At 45.5% G+C, this 22,609-nt stretch overlaps 1 protein-coding gene across 2 annotated transcripts in view; it reads right to left on the bottom strand.

Annotated features, from left to right (window-relative positions):
- Window positions 1-2,402: 2,402 nt before the first annotated feature.
- Window positions 2,403-22,609, bottom strand: part of sos2 (son of sevenless homolog 2 (Drosophila)) — a 117,333-nt gene continuing 97,126 nt past the window's right edge. For both annotated transcript variants that reach the window (XM_031829312.1, XM_031829311.1), the window contains exons 17-23: window positions 22,019-22,136; window positions 21,353-21,525; window positions 20,308-20,424; window positions 19,783-20,044; window positions 19,618-19,659; window positions 19,174-19,277; window positions 2,403-5,995 (exon numbers count right to left, since the gene is read on the bottom strand). In XM_031829312.1, the coding sequence (XP_031685172.1) occupies window positions 5,486-5,995; window positions 19,174-19,277; window positions 19,618-19,659; window positions 19,783-20,044; window positions 20,308-20,424; window positions 21,353-21,525; window positions 22,019-22,136 (1,326 nt within the window). In that variant the 3' untranslated portion in view covers window positions 2,403-5,485. The remainder of the gene's footprint in view (window positions 5,996-19,173; window positions 19,278-19,617; window positions 19,660-19,782; window positions 20,045-20,307; window positions 20,425-21,352; window positions 21,526-22,018; window positions 22,137-22,609) is intronic.

Below are 22,609 nucleotides of genomic sequence, written 5' to 3'. Positions count from 1 at the left end.
ACTCAACGGAAACCATGTTGAACAAGGGGGCGCTGTGAGCATTTAAAGACAGGATGTGACATCACAGAGGATGATGTCATAGTTCCGTAAGGCTAGATTCGGTTGTGTCCTTGGCCATATGTGAAAGAGGTCTAGGGTCAGCAGAGAGGCAGATGGTTCCTATGGCTACGTGTGTTCGGGTGGGAGGGGCTTGGAGATGTTGTCAGGGAAAGGTGGTAGTGGTACACTAGTAACCTTTTCATACTACTGAGCCACACCAAGCCAAACTCTACAAGGGCTGGTTGCACATCCAGTATCCACCATAGTTGCTTGAACCATACACTGGAAAAGGACAATGTGAAAAGATTATAACCAGTCCAGTATGGCTCGGGTCGGCCCTGTAGTGTGAATCGGTCATAGTGCCTGTCAGGGTTGGGGTCAATTCCATTTCAATTCAGAAAGTAAAACCAAATTCCAAATTTTCATAATTGAAAAGCATTGATGAGGATTGGAATTTCAATGTATTTCATGAATTGCCTGAAATTGAGCCTAACCTTGGTTTCTTTTGTCCTGATGGAGAAAGTGAGTTTAATAAACAGACAAGAGACCTCTTTAACAATAGCATTGGACTGTGTCCATTATACCTCATGGCATTAACAGACAAGACCCATCTCACTGATACTTCTTTAACAGGACAGCCTAAAGTGTGTGTTCTCTTTTTCTCACTCAGAAAAATGTCTAAATGCAACATTTCCAACCTTGGTTTAAATAATAAGAGTATTAGAGTTTGAAAGTATTTTCAAAACCAGACTCTATCCTATCAGAAGGCATCATTAGTTAGGAGGCGGTACTACAAAGCAAACAGACCTATCAGAAGGCATCATTAGTTAGGAGGCGGTACTACAAAGCAAACAGACCTATCAGAAGGCATCATTAGTTAGGAGGCGGTACTACAAAGGAAACAGACCTATCAGAAGGCATCATTAGTTAGGAGGCGGTACTACAAAGCAAACAGACCTATCAGAAGGCATCATTAGTTAGGAGGCGGTACTACAAAGGAAACAGACCTATCAGAAGGCATCATCAGTTAGGAGGCGGTACTACAAAGGAAGCAGACCTATCAGAAGGCATCATTAGATAGGAGGCGGTACTACAAAGGAAACAGACCTATCAGAAGGCATAATTAGTTAGGAGGCGGTACTACAAAGGAAACAGACCTATCAGAAGGCATCATCAGTTAGGAGGCGGTACTACAAAGGAAGCAGACCTATCAGAAGGCATCATTAGATAGGAGGCGGTACTACAAAGGAAACAGACCTATCAGAAGGCATCATTAGTTAGGAGGCGGTACTACAAAGCAAACAGACCTATCAGAAGGCATCATTAGTTAGGAGGCGGTACTACAAAGGAAACAGACCTATCAGAAGGCATCATCAGTTAGGAGGCGGTACTTAAGCCAGTGAGTGCTCTGCATGATATATAACTGTTCATTTACTTTGTCTACATCCCAAATGGTACACTATTCCCTACATAGTGCACTACTTTTTTTACCAGGACCCATAGGGCTCTGTTCAAAAGTAGTGCACTATGTAGGCAATATGGTGCCATTATTTTACACTGGCTTGGAGGAGAGAGAAATGAACCCGAGTCCCACATCCGTTTGTACTGCCTTGCCAACTCCTATGGTCGTCGTCACACGTGTCATAACAACAACATACAGTACAATGCCGTAATAACCCGAGAGTTGTGGTCAGTGATGCTAGTGGTAGAATAAAAAAAATAAAAAAAATAGATGGGTAAACTCTGATCGCCTGTTGTGATGGAAAAAGTAACACTGCCAATAATGAGTGAATTTTTCTGTCAAACTGGGTTAACGGTTAGGCAGCAAAAAAGGAAAGGAAAGTGCATTTCCCTCCACTACCATCAGCAGTGTGACAACATAACAGTTGGCAAGAAAACACGAGTGAATCTGGAACTCAGCCTAGGGAGACATGTCTTTCTTCTGTTTAACTCCCAGGGTCGACATTCTAGGTCTGCTGGATGGGGGTGGAGCAGTCCCCAGTTTGTCTTCCTATCCACTAGGGGCGCTGTGGAGCAGTCCCCAATTTGTCCACTAGAGGAGCTGTTTGTCCTCCTATCCACTAGGGGCGCTGTGGAGCAGTCCCCAGTTTGTCCTCCTATCCACTAGGGGCGCTGTGGAGCAGTCCCCAATTTGTCCACTAGAGGAGCTGTTTGTCCTCCTATCCACTAGGGGAGCTGTGGAGCAGTCCCCAATTTGTCCACTAGAGGAGCCAACTGACTGTAAACTAAAAGTAGGCGACACACTGACCCGTTGTATCTGACTGTAACAACATTTGACCAAAGGGATGCAGTGGAGGGGGAGGGGGGGTGGTGTATATATATATATATAAAATATAATACAATGAGAATGAGAAATCACTTTATACAAATTATTTGGTTAGTGTATACATGTTATATGCACAGTATCCCACAAACCTTTGTAGTGTACACATTTAGTTCTAAGCATTACATAGCCAACCGTATTTATTTATCATATCAGTTTTTTTTAATAGCATTTAAAAAAAGACACCTTTCGCTTACTCTGTAAAGAAAACAAAATCAAAAAAGGCACATCTGAGCATGATGCATGTTATTTCAGTATTTTAAAATGAAATGGCATATTTGAGAGGAGAGAGAGAGAGAGAGAGAGAGAGAGAGAGAGGAGGACAGTGACATCTGGTTAATAGAGGCTTCTTCTCGATGTGAATCCAGATATCTGAAACAGCCACTTGTTCCCAGTTTGTCCACTCGGGGAGCTGTTTGTCCTCTTATCCACTAGGGGCGCTGATGAGCAGTCCCCAGTTTGTCCTCCTATCCACTAGGGGCGCTGTGGAGCAGTCCCCAGTTTGTCCACTAGAGGAGCTGTTTGTCCTCCTATCCACTAGGGGAGCTGTGGAGCAGTCCCCAGTTTGTCCACTAGAGGAGCGGTTTGTCCTCCTATCCACTAGGGGCGCTGTGGAGCAGTCCCCAATTTATCCACTAGAGGAGCCAACTGTCCATTTGTTCCAGGCTTTGTTGGGGTTGCTGCGTATGACGAGTCCAGTGCTGAATTTCCATACCAACACTGCAGGCTGGTACAGTACTGGGTATGATGGTAGTAGAGCTGCAGATAGTGCTGGACAGACAGATAGCAGCATACAACTTTTAGGGGCACTTAGTTTGGGTTAAGACATCATCTTGGCTTTCAGCTAGCCTGGCTATAGGTCTGTTCTTGCCCACGCCATATGGAATCGACCTGACAAATAGCCATAAGAGAACAGAGTAGGCCAAAAGGCCAAACAGATCTGGGACCCGGGCTAGCTTTAAAAGGAACGTGCTAGTAGATACCCATAGACTTCCAGTCATGGGCGCTAACGCTAGTTAGCGTTGGCTCACGAAACGACCTCTAACCTCCTTCACGCTGGACACAGAGATGTAACAATGGTATACAGAAGATCATCTGACTCTGGGGTAGTTACACTACGCAAAATCCTAAAGTATCACCTCAAGGAGACGGAGAAAGAAATGTCTGGCTGCTATAGTTACCGCCTCCCTGGCCCAAGAATGAGATATCTCAATGTTGTTGTCACTCATCCTACTCTTCTTCCCGAGATCTGGGCTTTGTCCAGACATAAGAGATAGATAGAGGACTCATTTATATCAGTGCCATTATAGCATCTGTGACAGCATTGGCAGCTCCATAGAGATAGATTGAGGACTCATTTATATCCGCGCCATTATAGTGTCTGTGACAGCATGGGCAGCTCCATAGAGATAGATAGAGGACTCATTTATATCCGCGCCATTATAGCATCTGTCACAGCATGGGCAGCTCCATAGAGATAGATCGAGGACTCATTTATATCCACGCCATTATAGCGTCTGTGACAGCATAGGCAGCTCCATAGAGATAGATCGAGTACTCATATTTATATCAGCACTGTGACAGCATGGCCAGCTCCATAGAGATAGATAGAGGACTTATTTATATCAGTGCCATTGTAGCATCTGTGACAGCATGGGCAGCGCCATTGAGGCAACAACTCACATATCCCCACTCAGTTGTCCACCTTGACTACTTTAAAATGGCGGAGGCACGGTGGAAGTCCTCAATGGCGCTGCCCATGCTAATATAGCCTTTTGGCCACTAGAGGCCTCTATCGTTTTCTATAGTCCAGAAACAAACAGACTTCTCCATCACATGACTGACGAGGGTAGACGAGTAGACGTCACTGCTGCCCTGCCCCAGCTAAAAGTGGATCTACACTACCCTCTCCGTCAATCTGTCTTCCGATATGTCCATCCGTCGGTCTCTCTCACCTCATTCTGAATGGCTCCCTGCCTCAGGTTAGAGGTCAGTGCTGTGGGATTAAAGGCTAACATTTGAAGTAGAGGGTGTAGCTACGACCAAGGGGGGGGGGGTTTATTCAATAGTCGCACACCGTTTTCCTGAACGCTTTCAGTCAGTTCTGAATGAATGAAATATCATTTGCATCCCATTTTTTTTAAAGTTTGTCTCATCATTCCTCAAAAAGAAAATGTATCCCTTAAGTTTCCCCCCAGCAACAAATAAAACTTTGGCTACAAAAGTTAGAGATTATTAGAGAACAACAGAACACAAATGGGAAGAGTTGAGAGGCCTCAAGAGGATTCTCCAGACAGAACCCGCGGTACAGAACCGTGGGAAGAGCAATTGATAAGTTTGATCATTTAAAGAGCAGTGAAGTCCGAAATAGGTCCAGTGACTGTCAAGTCTGCGAGCCACAGGACAGGACTGACTGACTGACTGACTCCTGGGTAAGTGAGTGAATGCTGCTCCTAGCACTACAGTGTGCCAATGGAACAACGGAACCACAAACACAGAGCATGGGGCTACCGAACTGGACCAGGACAGGCTGGAGAACCCGGGGTAAAACATTTTTTAAAAACCTGTCAGGGTAGGAGAAGGGCAACTACCAGAGCATAGCTTGCTGTCCTGTCCTGTCCTGCCCACTCTAGCACAGAGTGGGACGTCTGTACCAAGAAAGAAACGCAGTGACAGGCTGTGCTGTGTACAGGTATGTGACACGCGCACACACACACACCCACACACCAACGTACACACACACACCCACAGAGAGGAGGAGTTTGAATCAGTGTCTTGAGGCTACTTGTTCATTGGCTGGCACACTGTGGTGTATTTTCAATTGGCATGAAGGCGGAGCTACTGATTCCTGAGAGGCGTGGCAGGAGATGAGTGGGTGTGGTTTGGAGTGTGGTTGGAAACTAAGTCTTCTTTACGATCAGTAGCTTTAAAATCATGATTAGTTTGTTTGTTTTCATCCGCTCTAGGTCATAGTTCATAGTTCATAGTCTGATGCAGGTCATTAGTTCATAGTTTAATGTAGGACATAGTTTGTTTGCAGTTTGTATTGTGTGGAGCAACTCAAAGACTTCCATGTTGACAACAAAAGAAGCAGAAGGCTCCTCATTGGCTAGTGTCCGTGTTCTCCACCAATGAGAGGCTCTGTAACGGGGGCGGCAACAGCTCCCTCTTGTAGGTCTTTGGGGGGAGTTTGGGGAGCTGGGGGGAGGAGTTGGAGTTATGGCGAGGGGGCACAGGGGGCGCCATGATGGGCAGCGGGAGAGGGCAGAGACTGTTCTGACTAGCGCTGAGGGGGCAGCTTCGTCGGGGGACGCGGGGAGAGGGGGTGCCCGGGGGTGTGCCGGGGGATGAAGGGGAGCTGCCAAAGTCCCAGTGGAAGCGTCCGACAGGGGAGGGTTGAAGGTTCAGGGGGTAGTTGATGAAGATCTCTGGGGGTCTCTGGGGGACGGGTGGAGGGGTGTCTGGCTGGGGGTCCCGGGGAGGTGGTGGTGGGGGGCTGGAGAGGGGGCCGTCGCTGGGGCTATTGTAGACCGGGGCGCGGGGCTGGATCCTGGGGAGAGGAGGGGGCAGCCTGGGCGGGATGGCTGGAGGACTGTCAGACCTGGAACTCAACTAGAACACACGGTGGTCAAAGTTAGATAAACTAACAAAGAATTATATTTCTGAATTAAAACACAAACAGGATCCAAACAGTGATTGTTGACAAGCAGTCAGACTAAAATAATTCAACGCCAATATTTCACAACAATAAATGGTGTTACCAAGTATACTGTGTTACCAAGAGCATCCTATTTCACAAGAACACACAAACTCGAAATGCAACAAGCACTAAGGAGGACATCGTATGCATGTGAGTGACAGGGTTTCCTCTAGCCGGTAATAGCCGGCTATTAGCCAAAAAATAAACAAGACAAACCGATAAATAAATTGTCCGAAAAAAAGATGAAAAAAAAAGATCCCCATTGTGAAATAATGAGCTACTAGTTTTATTTCTCGACTGGTAATTCAAGCACGTTTCCTATTCGCCATAGCTAGGCTGGCTTCAGCGAGTCACACACCACCACTTCGCGATGAGCTGGTGACAGTATGCATTTTTAAAACATCTACTTAATTGTTTGAAACCTGAACATTTTACGACATATGATATATATGACATATGTCTTACCTTGCTTATAAATAAATAGCCTACGCTAAAAATCAACCAATAAATTGTTTTATAAAGACTTCCATATGCCATGGAAACCAGGAGCCTTTCTCTCTCATTTTCCAGAAGCCAAAAATCAAATCTTATTTGTCACATAAGCCAAATACAACAGGTATATAACAGGTATATAGCCTCCACCATGAAATACTTACTTACAAGCCTTTAATCAAAGATGGTTTAAGAACTTAATAATAAATAAAACAATTGAATGAAATAAACAAATAATTAAACAGCAGCAGTAAAATTACAACAGTGAGGCTTTATACAGGGGGTACTGGTACAGAGTCAATGTGGAGGCTATATACAGGGTATTACGGTACAGAGTCAATGTGGAGGCTATATACAGGGTATTATGGTACAGAGTCAATGTGGAGGCTATATACAGGGTATTACGGTACAGAGTCAATGTGGAGGCTATATACAGGGTATTACGGTACAGAGTCAATGTGGAGGCTATATACAGGGGGTTACGGTACAGAGTCAATGTGGAGACTATATACAGGGTATTACGGTACAGAGTCAGTGTGGAGGCTATATACAGGGTATTACGGTACAGAGTCAGTGTGGAGGCTATATACAGGGTATTACGGTACAGAGTCAGTGTGGAGGCTATATACAGGGTATTACGGTACAGAGTCAATGTGGAGGCTATATACAGGGTATTACGGTACAGAGTCAATGTGGAGGCTATATACAGGGTATTACGGTACAGAGTCAATGTGGAGGCTATATACAGGGTGTTACGGTACAGAGTCAATGTGGAGGCTATATACAGGGTATTACGGTACAGAGTCAATGTGGAGGCTATATACAGGGTATTACGGTACAGAGTCAATGTGGAGGCTATATACCAGGGGGGTACTGGTACAGAGTCAATGTGGAGGCTATATACAGGGTATTACGGTACAGAGTCAATGTGGAGGCTATATACAGGGTATTACGGTACAGAGTCAATGTGGAGGCTATATACAGGGTATTACGGTACAGAGTCAATGTGGAGGCTATATACAGGGGGTACCGGTACAGAGTCAATGTGGAGGCTATATACAGGGTATTACGGTACAGAGTCAATGTGGAGGCTATATACAGGGTATTACGGTACAGAGTCAATGTGGAGGCTATATACAGGGTATTACGGTACAGAGTCAATGTGGAGGCTATATACAGGGTATTACGGTACAGAGTCAATGTGGAGGCTATATACAGGGTATTACGGTATAGAGTCAATGTGGAGGCTATATACAGGGTATTACGGTACAGAGTCAATGTGGAGGCTATATACAGGGTATTACGGTACAGAGTCAATGTGGAGGCTATATACAGGGTATTACGGTACAGAGTCAATGTGTAGGCTATATACAGGGTATTACGGTACAGAGTCAATGTGGAGGCTATATACAGGGTATTACGGTACAGAGTCAATGTGGAGGCTATATACAGGGTATTACGGTACAGAGTCAATGTGGAGGCTATATACAGGGTATTACGGTACAGAGTCAGTGTGGAGGCTATATACAGGGTATTACGGTACAGAGTCAATGTGGAGGCTATATACAGGGTATTACGGTACAGAGTCAATGTGGAGGCTATATACAGGGTATTACGGTACAGAGTCAATGTGGAGGCTATATACAGGGTATTACGGTACAGAGTCAATGTGGAGGCTATATACAGGGTATTACGGTACAGAGTCAATGTGGAGGCTATATACAGGGTATTACGGTACAGAGTCAATGTGGAGGCTATATACAGGGTATTACGGTACAGAGTCAATGTGGAGGCTATATACAGGGTATTACGGTACAGAGTCAATGTGGAGGCTATATACAGGGTATTACGGTAAAGAGTCAATGTGGAGGCTATATACAGGGGGGTACCGTACAGAGTCAATGTGGAGGCTATATACAGGGTATTACGGTACAGAGTCAATGTGGAGGCTATATACAGGGTATTACGGTACAGAGTCCAATGTGGAGGCTATATACAGGGTATTACGGTACAGAGTCAATGTGGAGGCTATATACAGGGTATTACGGTACAGAGTCAATGTGGAGGCTATATACAGGGTATTACGGTACAGAGTCAATGTGGAGGCTATATACAGGGTATTACGGTACAGAGTCAATGTGGAGGCTATATACAGGGTATTACAGTACAGAGTCAATGTGGAGGCTATACACAGGTATTACGGTACAGAGTCAATGTGGAGGCTATATACAGGGTATTACGGTACAGAGTCAATGTGGAGGCTATATACAGGGTATTACGGTACAGAGTCAATGTGGAGGCTATATACAGGGTATTACGGTACAGAGTCAATGTGGAGGCTATATACAGGGTATTACGGTATAGAGTCAATGTGGAGGCTATATACAGGGTATTACGGTATAGAGTCAATGTGGAGGCTATATACAGGGTATTACGGTACAGAGTCAATGTGGAGGCTATATACAGGGTATTACGGTACAGAGTCAATGTGGAGGCTATATACAGGGGGGTACCAGTACAGAGTCAATGTGGAGGCTATATACAGGGTATTACGGTACAGAGTCAATGTGGAGGCTATATACAGGGTACCGGTACAGAGTCAATGTGGAGGCTATATACAGGGTATTACGGTACAGAGTCAGTGTGGAGGCTATATACAGGGTATTACGGTACAGAGTCAATGTGGAGGCTATATACAGGGTATTACGGTACAGAGTCAATGTGGAGGCTATATACAGGGGGTACCAGTACAGAGTCAATGTGGAGGCTATATACAGGGTATTACGGTACAGAGTCAATGTGGAGGCTATATACAGGGTATTACGGTACAGAGTCAATGTGGAGGCTATATACAGGGTATTACGGTACAGAGTCATGTGGAGGCTATATACAGGGTATTACGGTACAGAGTCAATGTGGAGGCTATATACAGGGTATTACGGTACAGAGTCAGTGTGGAGGCTATATACAGGGTATTACGGTACAGAGTCAGTGTGGAGGCTATATACAGGGTATTACGGTACCAGAGTCAAGTGTGGAGGCTATATACAGGGTATTACGGTACAGAGTCAATGTGGAGGCTATATACAGGGTGTTACGGTACAGAGTCAATGTGGAGGCTATATACAGGGGGTGTTACGGTACAGAGTCAATGTGGAGGCTATATACAGGGTGTTACGGTACAGAGGTCAATGTGGAGGCTATATACATGGGGTACCGGTACAGAGTCAATGTGGAGGCTATATACAGGGATTTACTGTACAGAGTCAATGTGGAGGCTATATACATGGTGGATGACGGGACAGAGTCAATGTGGAGGCTATTATACAGGGTATTACGGTACAGAGTCAGTGTGGAGGCTATATACAGGGTATTTACGGTACAGAGTCAAGTGAGGCTATCTACAGGGTATTACGGTACTGAGTCAGTGTGGAAGGCTATATACAGGGTATTACGGTACAGAGTCAATTGGGGCTTATATACAGGGTATTACGGTACAGAGTCAATGTGGAGTTATAACAGGTTATTACGGTACAGAGCCAATGTTGAGCTAATAAAGGTTTTAAGGTACAGAGTCAATGTGGAGGTATAGACAGGTATTACGGTACAGAAAGCCAATGTGGAGGGGCTATATAAGGGTATGACGGTTACCAGAGTCAATGTGGGGCTTACATACAGGGATTACGTGTACAGAGTCAATGTGGAGGCTATATACAGGGTATGACGTACAGAGTCATGTTGAGGCTATCTTTACAGGGTATTACGGTACAGGTCAATGTGGAGGTGGCTAATACCGTGGGTACCGGTACAGAGTCAATGTGGAGGCTATATACAGGGTATTACGTACGAGTCCAATGTGGAGCTATTACAGGGTATTACAGAGTCAATGTGGAGGCTATATACAGGGTATTCCGGTACAGAGTCAATGTGGAGGCTATATACAGGGGGTATACCGGTACAGAGTCAATGTGGAGGCTATATACAAGGGTATTACGGTACAGAGTCAATGTGGAGGCTATATACAGGGTATTACGGTACAGAGTCAATGTGGAGGCTATATACAGGGTATTACGGTACAGAGTCAATGTGGAGGGCTATATACAGGGTATTACGGTACAGAGTCAATGTGGAGGCTATATACAGGGTATTACGGTTACAGAGTCAATGTGGAGGCTATATACAGGGTATTACGGTACAGAGTCAATGTGGAGGCTATATACAGGGTATTACGGTACAGAGTCAATGTGGAGGCTATATACAGGGTATTACGGTACAGAGTCAATGGTGGAGGCTATATACAGGGTATTACGGTACAGAGTCAATTTGGAGGCTATATACAGGGTATTACGGTTACAGAGTCAAGTGTGGAGGCTATATACAGGGTATTACGGTACAGAGTCAGTGTGGAGGCTATATACAGGGGTATTACGGTACAGAGTCAGTGTGGAGGCTATATACAGGGTATTACGGTACAGAGTCAAGTGTGGAGGCTATATACAGGGGGGTAACCGGTACAGAGTCAATGTGGAGGCTATATACAGGGGATACGGTACAGAGTCAAGTGTGGAGGCTATATACAGGTATTACGGGTACAGAGGTCATGTGAGGCTATATACAGGGTATTACGGTACAGAGTCAGTGTGGAGGCTATATACAGGGTATTACGGTACAGAGTCAATGTGGAGGCTATATACAGGGTATACGGTACAGAGGTCAATGTGGAGGCTATATACAGGGTATTACGGTACAGAGTAATGTGGAGGCTATACAGGGTATTACGGTACAGACAGAGTCAATGTGGAGGCTATATACAGGGTATTACGGTACCAGAGTACAATGTGGAAGGCTAATATCCAGGGTATTACGGTACAGAGTCAATGTGGAGGCTAATGATACAGGGTATTACGGTACAGAGTCATGTGGAGGCTATATAAGGGTATTACGGTACAGAGTCAGTGTGGAGGCTATATACAGGGTATTACGTTACAGAGTCAGTGTGGAGGCTATATACAGGGTATTACGGTACAGAGTCAGTGGTGGAGGCTATATACAGGGTATTACGGTACAAGAGTCAATGTTGGAGGCTATATACAGGGTATTACGGTACAGAGTCAGTGTGGAGGCTATATACAGGGTATACGGTCCAGAGTCAGTGTGGAGGCTATATACAGGGGGGTACCGGGTAGAGTCAATGTGGAGGCTATATACAGGGTATTACGGGTACAGAGTCAGCTCTGTGGAGGGCTATATACAGGGTATTACGGTACAGATCAATGTGGAGGTCTGGTATATACAGGGTATTACGGTACAGAGTCAATGTGGAGGCTATATACAGGGTATTACGGTACAGAGTCAATGTGGAGGCTATATACAGGGTATTACGGTACAGAGTCAATGTGGAGGCTATATACAGGGTTATTACGGTACAGAGTCAATGTGGAGGCTATATACAGGGTATTACGGTACAGAGTCAATGTGGAGGCTATATACAGGGTATTACGGTACAGAGTCAATGTGGAGGCTATATACAGGGTATTACGGTACAGAGTCAATGTGGAGGCTATATACAGGGTATTACGGTACAGAGTCAAGTGTGGAGGCTATATACAGGGTATTACGGTACAGAGTCAGTGTGGAGGCTATATACAGGGTATTACGGTACAGAGTCAGTGTGGAGGCTATATACAGGGTATTACGGTACAGAGTCAATGTGGAGGCTATATACAGGGGGTACCGGTACAGAGTCAATGTGGAGGCTATATACAGGGTATTACGGTACAGAGTCAATGTGGAGGCTATATACAGGGTATTACCGGTAACAGAGTCAATGTGGAGGCTATATACAGGGTATTACGTACAGAGTCAATGTGGAGGCTATATACAGGGTATTACGGTACAGAGTCATGTGGAGGCTAATATACAGGGTATTACGGTACAGAGTCAATGTGGAGGCTATATACAGGGTATTACGGTACAGAGTCAATGTGGAGGCTATATACAGGGTATTACGGTACAGAGTCAATGTGGAGGCCTATATACAGGGGTATACGGTACAGAGTCAATGTGGAGGCTATATACAGGGTTATTACGGTACAGAGTCAATGTGGAGGCTATATACAGGGTATTACGGTACAGAGTCAATGTGGAGGCTATATACAGGGTATTACGGTACAGAGTCAATGTGGAGGCTATATACAGGGTATTACGGTACAGAGTCAATGTGGAGGCTATATACAGGGTATTACGGTACAGAGTCAGTGTGGAGGCTATATACAGGTATACGTACAGAGTCAGTGTGGAGGCTATATACAGGGGATTCCGGTACAGAGTCAGTGTGGGAGGCTATATACAGGGTATTACGGTACAGAGTCAATGTGGAGGCTATATACAGGGTATTACGGTACAGAGTCAATGTGGAGGCTATATACAGGGTATTACGGTACAGAGTCAATGTGGAGGCTATATACAGGGTATTACGGTACAGAGTCAATGTGGAGGCTATATACAGGGTATTACGGTACAGAGTCAATGTGGAGGCTATATACAGGGTATTACGGTACAGAGTCAATGTGGAGGCTATATACAGGGTATTACGGTACAGAGTCAATGTGGAGGCTATATACAGGGTATTACGGTACAGAGTCAATGTGGAGGCTATATACAGGGTATTACGGTACAGAGTCAATGTGGAGGCTATATACAGGGTATTATGGTACAGAGTCAATGTGGAGGCTATATACAGGGTATTACGGTACAGAGTCAATGTGGAGGCTATATACAGGGTATTACGGTACAGAGTCAATGTGGAAGGCTATATACAGGGCTATTACGTTACAGAGTCAATGTGGAGGCTATATACAGGGTATATGGGACAGAGTCAATGGTGGAGGCTATATACAGGGATTTACGGTAGCAGAGTCAATGTTGGAGGCTATATACAGGTGTATTACGGTCCAGAGTCAATGTTGGAGGCTATATACCAGTGTATTACGGTACAGAGTCAAATGTGGAGGCTATATACAGGGGGGTACCGGTAGCAGAGGTCAATGTGGAGGCTATATACAGGGTATTACGTGTACAGAGTCAATGTGGAGGCTATATCAGGGTATTACGGGTACAGAGTCAATGTGGAGGCTATATACAGGGTATTACGGTACAGAGTCAATGTGGAGGCTGAGATACAGGGTATTACGGGTACAGAGTCAATGTGGAGGCTATATACGGATTCGGTACAGAGTCAATGGGAGGATATATAAGGTACGGTACAGAGTCAATGTGGAGGCTATATACAGGGTATTACGGTACAGAGTCAATGTGGAGGTATATACAGGGTATTACGGGTACAGAGTCAATGTGGAGGCTAATATACAGGGTATTACGGTACAGAGTCAATGTGGAGGCTATATACAGGGTATTACGGTACAACTGAGTCAGTGTGGATGGGGGCTATATACAGGGTATTACGGTACAGAGTCAGTGTGGAGGCTATATACAGGGGATTACGTACAGAGTCAATGTGAGGCTATATACAGGGTATTACGGACAGAGTCAATGTGAGGCTAATATACAGGGGTACCGTTACAGAGTCAATGTGTGAGGCTATATACAGGGTATTACGGTACAGAGTCAATGTGGAGGCTATATACAGGGTATTACGGTACAGAGTTCAATGTGGAGGCTATATACAGGGTATTACGGTACAGAGTCAATGTGGAGGCTATATACAGGGTATTACGGTACAGAGTCAATGGTGGAGGCTATATACAGGGTATTACGGTACAGAGTCAATGTGGAGGCTATATAAAGGGTATTACGGTACAGAGTCAGTGTGGAGGCTATATACAGGGTATTACGGTACAGAGTCAATGTGGAGGCTATATACAGGGTATTACGGTACAGAGTCAATGTGGAGGCTATATACAGGGTATTACGGTACAGAGTCAATGTGGAGGCTATATACAGGGTATTACGGTACAGAGTCAATGTGGAGGCTATATACAGGGTATTACGGTACAGAGTCAGTGTGGAGGCTATATACAGGGTATTACGGTACAGAGTCAGTGTGGAGGCTATATACAGGGTATTACGGTACAGAGTCAGTGTGGAGGCTATATACAGGGTATTACGGTACAGAGTCAATGTGGAGGCTATATACAGGGTTATTACGGTACAGAGTCAGTGTGGAGGCTATATACAGGGTTATTACGGTACAGAGTCAGTGTGGCGGCTATATACAGGGGGTACCGGTACGAGCAATGTGGAGGCTATATACAGGGTTATACGGTACAGAGTCAGTGTGGAGGCTATATTACAGGGTATTACGGTACAGAGTCAATGTGGAGGCTATATACAGGGTATTACGGTACAGAGTCAATGTGGAGGCTATATACAGGGTATTACGGTACAGAGTCAATGTGGAGGCTATATACAGGGTATTACGGTACAGAGTCAATGTGGAGGCTATATACAGGGTATACGGTACAGAGTCAATGTGGAGGCTATATACAGGGTATTACGGTACAGAGTCAATGTGGAGGCTATATACAGGGTATTACGGTACAGAGTCAATGTGGAGGCTATATACAGGGTATTACGGTACAGAGTCAATGTGGAGGCTATATACAGGGTATTACGGTACAGAGTCAGTGTGGAGGCTATATACAGGGTATTACGGTACAGAGTCAGTGTGGAGGCTATATACAGGGTATTACGGTACAGAGTCAATGTGGAGGCTATATACAGGGTATTACGGTACAGAGTCAATGTGGAGGCTATATACAGGGGGTACCGTTACAGAGTCAATGTGGAGGCTATATACAGGGTATTACGGTACAGAGTCAATGTGGAGGCTATATACAGGGTATTACGGTACAGAGTCAGTGTGGAGGCTATATACAGGGTATTACGGTACAGAGTCAATGTGGAGGCTATATACAGGGTATTACGGTACAGAGTCAATGTGGAGGCTATATACAGGGTATTACGGTACAGAGTCAATGTGGAGGCTATATACAGGGTATTACGGTACAGAGTCAGTGTGGAGGCTATATACAGGGTATTACGGTACAGAGTCAATGTGGAGGCTATATACAGGGTATTACGGTACAGAGTCAATGTGGAGGCTATATACAGGGTATTACGGTACAGAGTCAATGTGGAGGCTATATACAGGGTATTACGGTACAGAGTCAATGTGGAGGCTATATACAGGGTATTACGGTACAGAGTCAGTGTGGAGGCTATATACAGGGTATTACGGTACAGAGTCAGTGTGGAGGCTATATACAGGGTATTACGGTACAGAGTCAGTGTGGAGGCTATATACAGGGTATTACGGTACAGAGTCAATGTGGAGGCTATATACAGGGTATTACGTACAGAGTCAATGTGGAGGCTATATACAGGGTATTACGGTACAGAGTCAATGTGGAGGCTATATACAGGGTATTACGGTACAGAGTCAGTGTGGAGGCTATATACAGGGTATTACGGTACAGAGTCAGTGTGGAGGCTATATACAGGGTATTACGGTACAGAGTCAATGTGGAGGCTATATACAGGGTATTACGGTACAGAGTCAATGTGGAGGCTATATACAGGGTATTACGGTACAGAGTCAATGTGGAGGCTATATACAGGGTATTACGGTACAGAGTCAATGTGGAGGCTATATACAGGGTATTACGGTACAGAGTCAATGTGGAGGCTATATACAGGGTATTATGGTACAGAGTCAATGTGGAGGCTATATACAGGGTATTACGGTACAGAGTCAATGTGGAGGCCTATATACAGGGTATTATGGTACAGAGTCAATGTGGAGGCTATATACAGGGTATTACGGTACAGAGTCAATGTGGAGGCTATATACAGGGTATTACGGTACAGAGTCAGTGTGGAGGCTATATACAGGGTATTACGGTACAGAGTCAGTGTGGAGGCTATATACAGGGTATTACGGTACAGAGTCAATGTGGAGGCTATATACAGGGTATTATGGTACAGAGTCAATGTGGAGGCTATATACAGGGTATTACGGTACAGAGTCAGTGTGGAGGCTATATACAGGGTATTACGGTACAGAGTCAGTGTGGAGGCTATATACAGGGGGTACCGGTACAGAGTCAATGTGGAGGCTATATACAGGGTATTACGGTACAGAGTCAGTGTGGAGGCTATATACAGGGTATTACGGTACAGAGTCAATGTGGAGGCTATATACAGGGTATTACGGTACAGAGTCAATGTGGAGGCTATATACAGGGGGTACCGGTACAGAGTCAATGTGGAGGCTATATACAGGGGGTACCGGTACCGAGTCAATGCCCCCTGTCCTTATGACTCTGTACCGTAATACCCTGTATATAGCCTCCACATTGACTCTGTACCGTAATACCCTGTATATAGCCTCCACATTGACTCTGTACCGTAATACCCTGTATATAGCCTCCACATTGACTCTGTACCGTAATACCCTGTATATAGCCTCCACATTGACTCTGTACCGTAATACCCTGTATATAGCCTCCACATTGACTCTGTACCGTAATACCCTGTATATAGCCTCCACATTGACTCTGTACCGTAATACCCTGTAGCTAGGCTGGGCCTCGTTATTGTTATTTTATTGTTGCTCTTTAATTTATTTTTTTACTTTAGTTTATTCTGTAAATATTTTTCTAAACTCTTATTTTTATTATTATATATATTTTTTGTGTGAATTTTACCCCTTTTTTCTCCCCAATTTCTTTGTCTCCAATTGTTTAGTAGCTACTATCTTGTCTCATCGCTACAACTCCCGTACGGGCTCGGGAGAGACGAAGGTTGAAGGTCATGCGTCCTCCGATACACAACCCAACCAAGTCGCACTGCTTCTTAACACAGCGTGCATCCAACCTGGAAGCCATCAGATAGCCCACCTTTCCTCTCCTTTCCTCACCTTTCCTCACCTTTCCTCTCCTTTCCTCACCTCTCCTCTCCTTTCCTCTCCTTTCCTCACCTTTCCTCTCCTTTCCTTTCCTCTCCTTTCCTCACCTTTCCTCTCCTTTCCTCACCTTTCCTCTCCTTTCCTCTCCTTTCCTCACCTTTCCTCACCTTTCCTCTCCTTTCCTCACCTTTCCTCTCCTTTCCTCTCCTTTCCTCACCTTTCCTCTCCTTTCCTCACCTTTCCTCTCCTTTCCTCTCCTTTCCTCACCTTTCCTCTCCTTTCCTCACCTTTCCTCTCCTTTCCTCACCTTTCCTCTCCTTTCCTCTCCTTTCCTCACCTTTCCTCTCCTTTCCTCTCCTTTCCTCACCTTTCCTCTCCTTTCCTCACCTTTCCTCTCCTTTCCTCACCTTTCCTCTCCTTTCTTCACCTTTCCTCTCCTTTCCTCACCTTTCCTCTCCTTTCCTCACCTTTCCTCTCCTTTCCTCTCCTTTCCTCTCCTTTCCTCTCCTCTCCTTTCCTCTCCTTTCCTCTCCTTTCCTCACCTTTCCTCACCTTTCCTCTCCTTTCCTCTCCTTTCCTCACCTTTCCTCACCTTTCCTCTCCTTTCCTCTCCTTTCCTCTCCTTTCTTCTCCTTTCCTCTCCTTTCCTCTCCTTTCTTCGCACAGGAAAATGTTTGTCCATTAAAAAAAGAAAACATTTCATACAATTCTACTACACTTTATATGACTGGGAGGAGAGATTAGCAGAATATATCTATTTTAATACAACCAATGACAAGGTAGCCTTACTCTGCTAACACTGACGAACAATAAATATGACCATATAAAGACGAGAAGGTGAAGACACTAAGAGAAAACAACGTCCTTCTAAACCTGGAGGAGGAATTGATTTGTCATAAAACAAAGTGTCACTGAGCCAATGATAAAGACAGTGACTATGTACACTCGCCCTCCGAGGGATATGGCCGATGTTCTCCCACTGGTGCCAATAAGACTTTTCACTCAATTAAGAAAAGCATTTTGAAAACTAAAAGACAGTCTTCTCTTTACAGCAATAGCTATTTGTTTTCCAAACTGTTTTTCCACGATTGTATTTTTTAAATGTTTAAATATTGCGATATGCTTGGCTGGGTTTCTCTGCTTTTCACTGACAGTCGCAACTCAACCATCATCTATTTGGTCATTTGCTGCCCAAATTGTAGGCCCTTCTTGGGTTCCCGAGTGTTGCAGCGGTTTCAAGGCACTGCATCTCAGTGCTAGAGGCGTCACTACAGACCCTTTTTTTCTTGTGGCCAAATCATGCTTTCTGGTATAGTAGCCTATTTTGAATGATTTTATTTCTTTCTGTACAGACAATAGTAAGCCAATTAGGCTATATCATTTTGGAAATGTCCTTAATATGTACTTTCAGGGAAATTGCTCATCGGAATTCGGTAAGAATGACGGACGTCGTTGCCTCCGAGTTCCACGTTCTGGTAAGATAAAACGACCATCATCTAAAATGTGATTTCTGTCATTCTGAGCCCTGTGGATGAACGCTCTAATTTAGGTTAAGCAACCAATGGTCCGGGAACATTTCTTAAATGTTTGGTAAATTAAAATTCTGATGTTTAAATGTCCCGTGTCATATTTTCCTAACGGAAACCGTGGTGTGTGTGTGTGTGTTTTAACCTTGGTCTCAGAGAAAGCATCCTTCCTGCGAGGGGGAAGTGGAGGAGGTTTGAGTAAGTCCTCTCCTAGCTGGTGAAGGCTTCCACACGATACTGACTGGACCTCTACACATAGCAGGGTACAAGAGATCAATCAATCAAATGTATTTATAAAGCCCGTTTAACAGCAGCAGGTGTCATACAGTAGACTGAGGGGGGGGGGGGACACAGCAGGGGGGGGGGAAGACTCAACACAGCAGCAGGGGGGGGGGGCCTCGACACAGCAGGGGGGGGGGGGGACTCGCCACAGCATTGGGGGACTCGACACAGCAGGGGGGGGAACTCGACACAGCAGGGGGGGGAAAGACCCAACACAGCAGGGGGGGGCTCGTCACAGCAGGGGGGAGGGGCTCGACACAGCAGGGGGGGGGGGGGGGGGGCTCGTCACAGCATCCGTAACACTCACTTGAGGGGGGGAGGAGGACATTAGCGAATATGGAGTTTCCACCTGTAAAATGAAGACAGATGTTGAAATATATCGGTTCCACCAATATCACCAGCGATGCCGTTCTCAGTGTTTCACCAGACATACGTGTGTGTCTGTGTGTGTCTCTATGTGCCCCAGCCTCACCGTAGGAGTTGCAGAGGTCTTGCTCCATGAAGACAGAGATGAGGTCTGAGGTGGCAGACTGCGGAGGGGTGGGGGTGTTGGGTGAGGTGGGGACCGAGGCTACGGAAGAGGTCTCATGCTCTGTCTCAGCGATGCTCCTGAAGGTGATCTTGTGCGGGGGCTCTCTCTCCAAGGGTACGGGGTGGCCCTTCAGGGTCCCTGACGTAGAGGTGCGCACCGGCCGGATCCCCGGGGACTTCAGGGGGTACAGGGTCTTCCTGGGCTGGAAGAGAGAGGGTACAAGAGGAGGGTTGAGGACCTGTTAAGCACTTTGTTAAAAAGATATGAATTTATGAAAAAGTATTTTCTGCACAGGGACTGGAGTTTAGGGTGGGGGGGGGTTTGATTCCATGTCAATTCAGGAAGTCATCTGAAATTCCAATTTAAAAATGTTTCTCGTTGCTTTTCATCTTCCTGCTCCATTTTGTTTTTGTGATTTAGAACTGATCATCACCCTGACGGACGATACATATAAATGAATCTTACGAATCGTGGCGGCTGCTTGCAGTTGCGAGGCTCAATCTCCTGAGACTTGTTGAACAGGTAGTCAGAGAACTCCTTCTCACCCAGACTGCCCATCGGGTTCAGGTTCTCAAAAAACCTCTGGGACGAGAAAAAACAAACACAAGACAGGCCATCAGATGAATAATTCTCCTTAAGAGTGGATCATGGCAAGGAGAACAGAGAGGGAGAGGCAGAGGGAAAAAAGGGAGGGAGGGAGTGGAAGCGAGAGAGAGGGAGAGGAGGGGAAGAGAGATGGAGAAGAGGGGAAGAGAGAGGGAGGAGAAGGGAGAGGAGGGGAAGAGAGATGGAGAAGAGGGGAAGAAAGAGGGAGAAGAGGGGAAGAGAGAGGGAGGAGAGGGGAGAGGGAGGGGAAGGGAGAGGAGGGGAAGAGAGAGGGAGGAGGGTTAAGAGAGAGGGAGAAGAGGGGAAGAGAGATGGAGAGGAGGGAAGAGAGATGGAGAAGAGGGGAAGAGAGATGGAGAAGAGGGGAAGAGAGATGGAGAAGAGGGGAAGAGAGATGGAGAGGAGGGGAAGAGAGATGGAGAAGAGGGGAAGAGAGATGGAGAGGAGGGGAAGAGAGATGGAGAGGAGGGGAAGAGAGATGGAGAGGGGAAGAGGAGGGGAAGAAAGAGGGAGAGGAGGGGAAGAGAGAGGAAGAGGAGGGGAAGAGAGAGGAAGAGGAGGGGAAGAGAGATGGAGAAGAGGGGAAGAGAGAGGGTGAGGAGGGGAAGAGAGGTGGAGAGGAGGGGAAGAGAGGTGGAGAGGAGGGGAAGAGAGGTGGAGAGGAGGGGAAGTAAATAGTGGTTTATGAATACACTGACAGACTGATTGGTCCACCTTGGTGTCCTGATGGACCTTGAGACAGTAAGGCTGGTTTTGATTGGCCGACCTTGAGACAGTACGGCTGGTTCTGGTTGGCCTACCTTGATGTCCTGCTGGACCTTGAGACAGTAAGGCTGGTTCTGATCGGCCTACTTTGATGTCCTGCTGCACCTTGAGACAGTACGGCTGGTTCTGATTGGCCTACCTTGATGTCCTGCTGGACCTTGAGACAGTACGGCTGGTTCTGGTACTGCTGTATCTCTCCTGTGATTTCGGCTACTTTCCTCCTCTTACTGAAGTTGATCAGCTCTTTGCCGTGTCTCTTCAGGAAGTCGGGGTTCCCCTCCTCTGTCTTCAGGATGTTGGTCAGGTAGATACCTGGGGACAGGGAGGAGAGCGACATGGTCAGAGTAGTCCTAGCTAAATACATCACTCAGTCAACCTAATACATCCAATGTCTCAGTGGGGTGGAGCATTTTATTTTTTAATTTTACCTTTATTTAACCAGGCAAGTCAGTTAAGAACAAATTCTTATTTTCAATGACCGCCTAGGAACTGTGGGTTAACTGCCTGTTCAGGGGCAGAACAACAGATTTGTACCTTGTCGGCTCGGGGATTTGAACTTGCAACCTTCCGGTTACTAGTCCAACGCTCTAACCACTAGGCAATCCTGCCGACGCTAGCTGGCATGACGCTAGCACCAACAGGGTTGAGGGGCTCGCATTCCCTCGTGGGCCACACACACATATATATACTGAATCGATGTGTCACAGTAAATGTTGACAGTTCGGTAAGTTTGCTTTCGATAAAAGCGTCTGTTAAAATAAAACAAAAAATGACAATAAAAACCCTCGGTTATAATCGATGTTACCAAAGAAAGGCACGCAGGGAGGGTTAATGGACTTGAGCTTGGCCAGGTACTTCTTGAAATGGTCCTGGCTCAGTTCCACTGCTTCCTCTAGGATCCTCTTCTTCCTCTCGGGGACCGCCTGAAAGACAAGAACAACACGGACATCTCTCGTTAACTTGCTGCGCCGTAAAAGCATAGAAATAGCGCATATAGAACAGATCTGTCACTTATCAGACTCGTTTTCAATGCGAATGACAGATCTATAAATAACATTGCTGTGTGAATTTCGTTGGGTCGCCCACACAGCCACATACTGGAACTTGATTCTTAGTCAAATCTTTGGTCTTAAGTGCCCAACAAGTAATATAACAATAATAATATACCATTTAGCAAATGCTTTTATCCAAAGCGACTAACAGTCAAAGCTGACACACATTTGAAGTCTGGGTGGCCTCAGCGGGAATTGAACCCATAGCCCTTGGCGTTGCATGTGCCTTAGACCACTGCGATGCCTACTTTTTATACATTGTAGCAAATACATTTATTTTTTGATACTTAAATATATTTAAAACCAAATACTTTTTAGACTATGAAAAAGATATATCTTTACTT

Source organism: Oncorhynchus kisutch, linkage group LG7 (genome assembly GCF_002021735.2).
Source record: "Oncorhynchus kisutch isolate 150728-3 linkage group LG7, Okis_V2, whole genome shotgun sequence".
NCBI lineage: Eukaryota > Metazoa > Chordata > Actinopteri > Salmoniformes > Salmonidae > Oncorhynchus > Oncorhynchus kisutch.
Note: the sequence above shows the minus strand (reverse complement) of the source record. Positions and strands in the feature narration are given on the sequence as shown.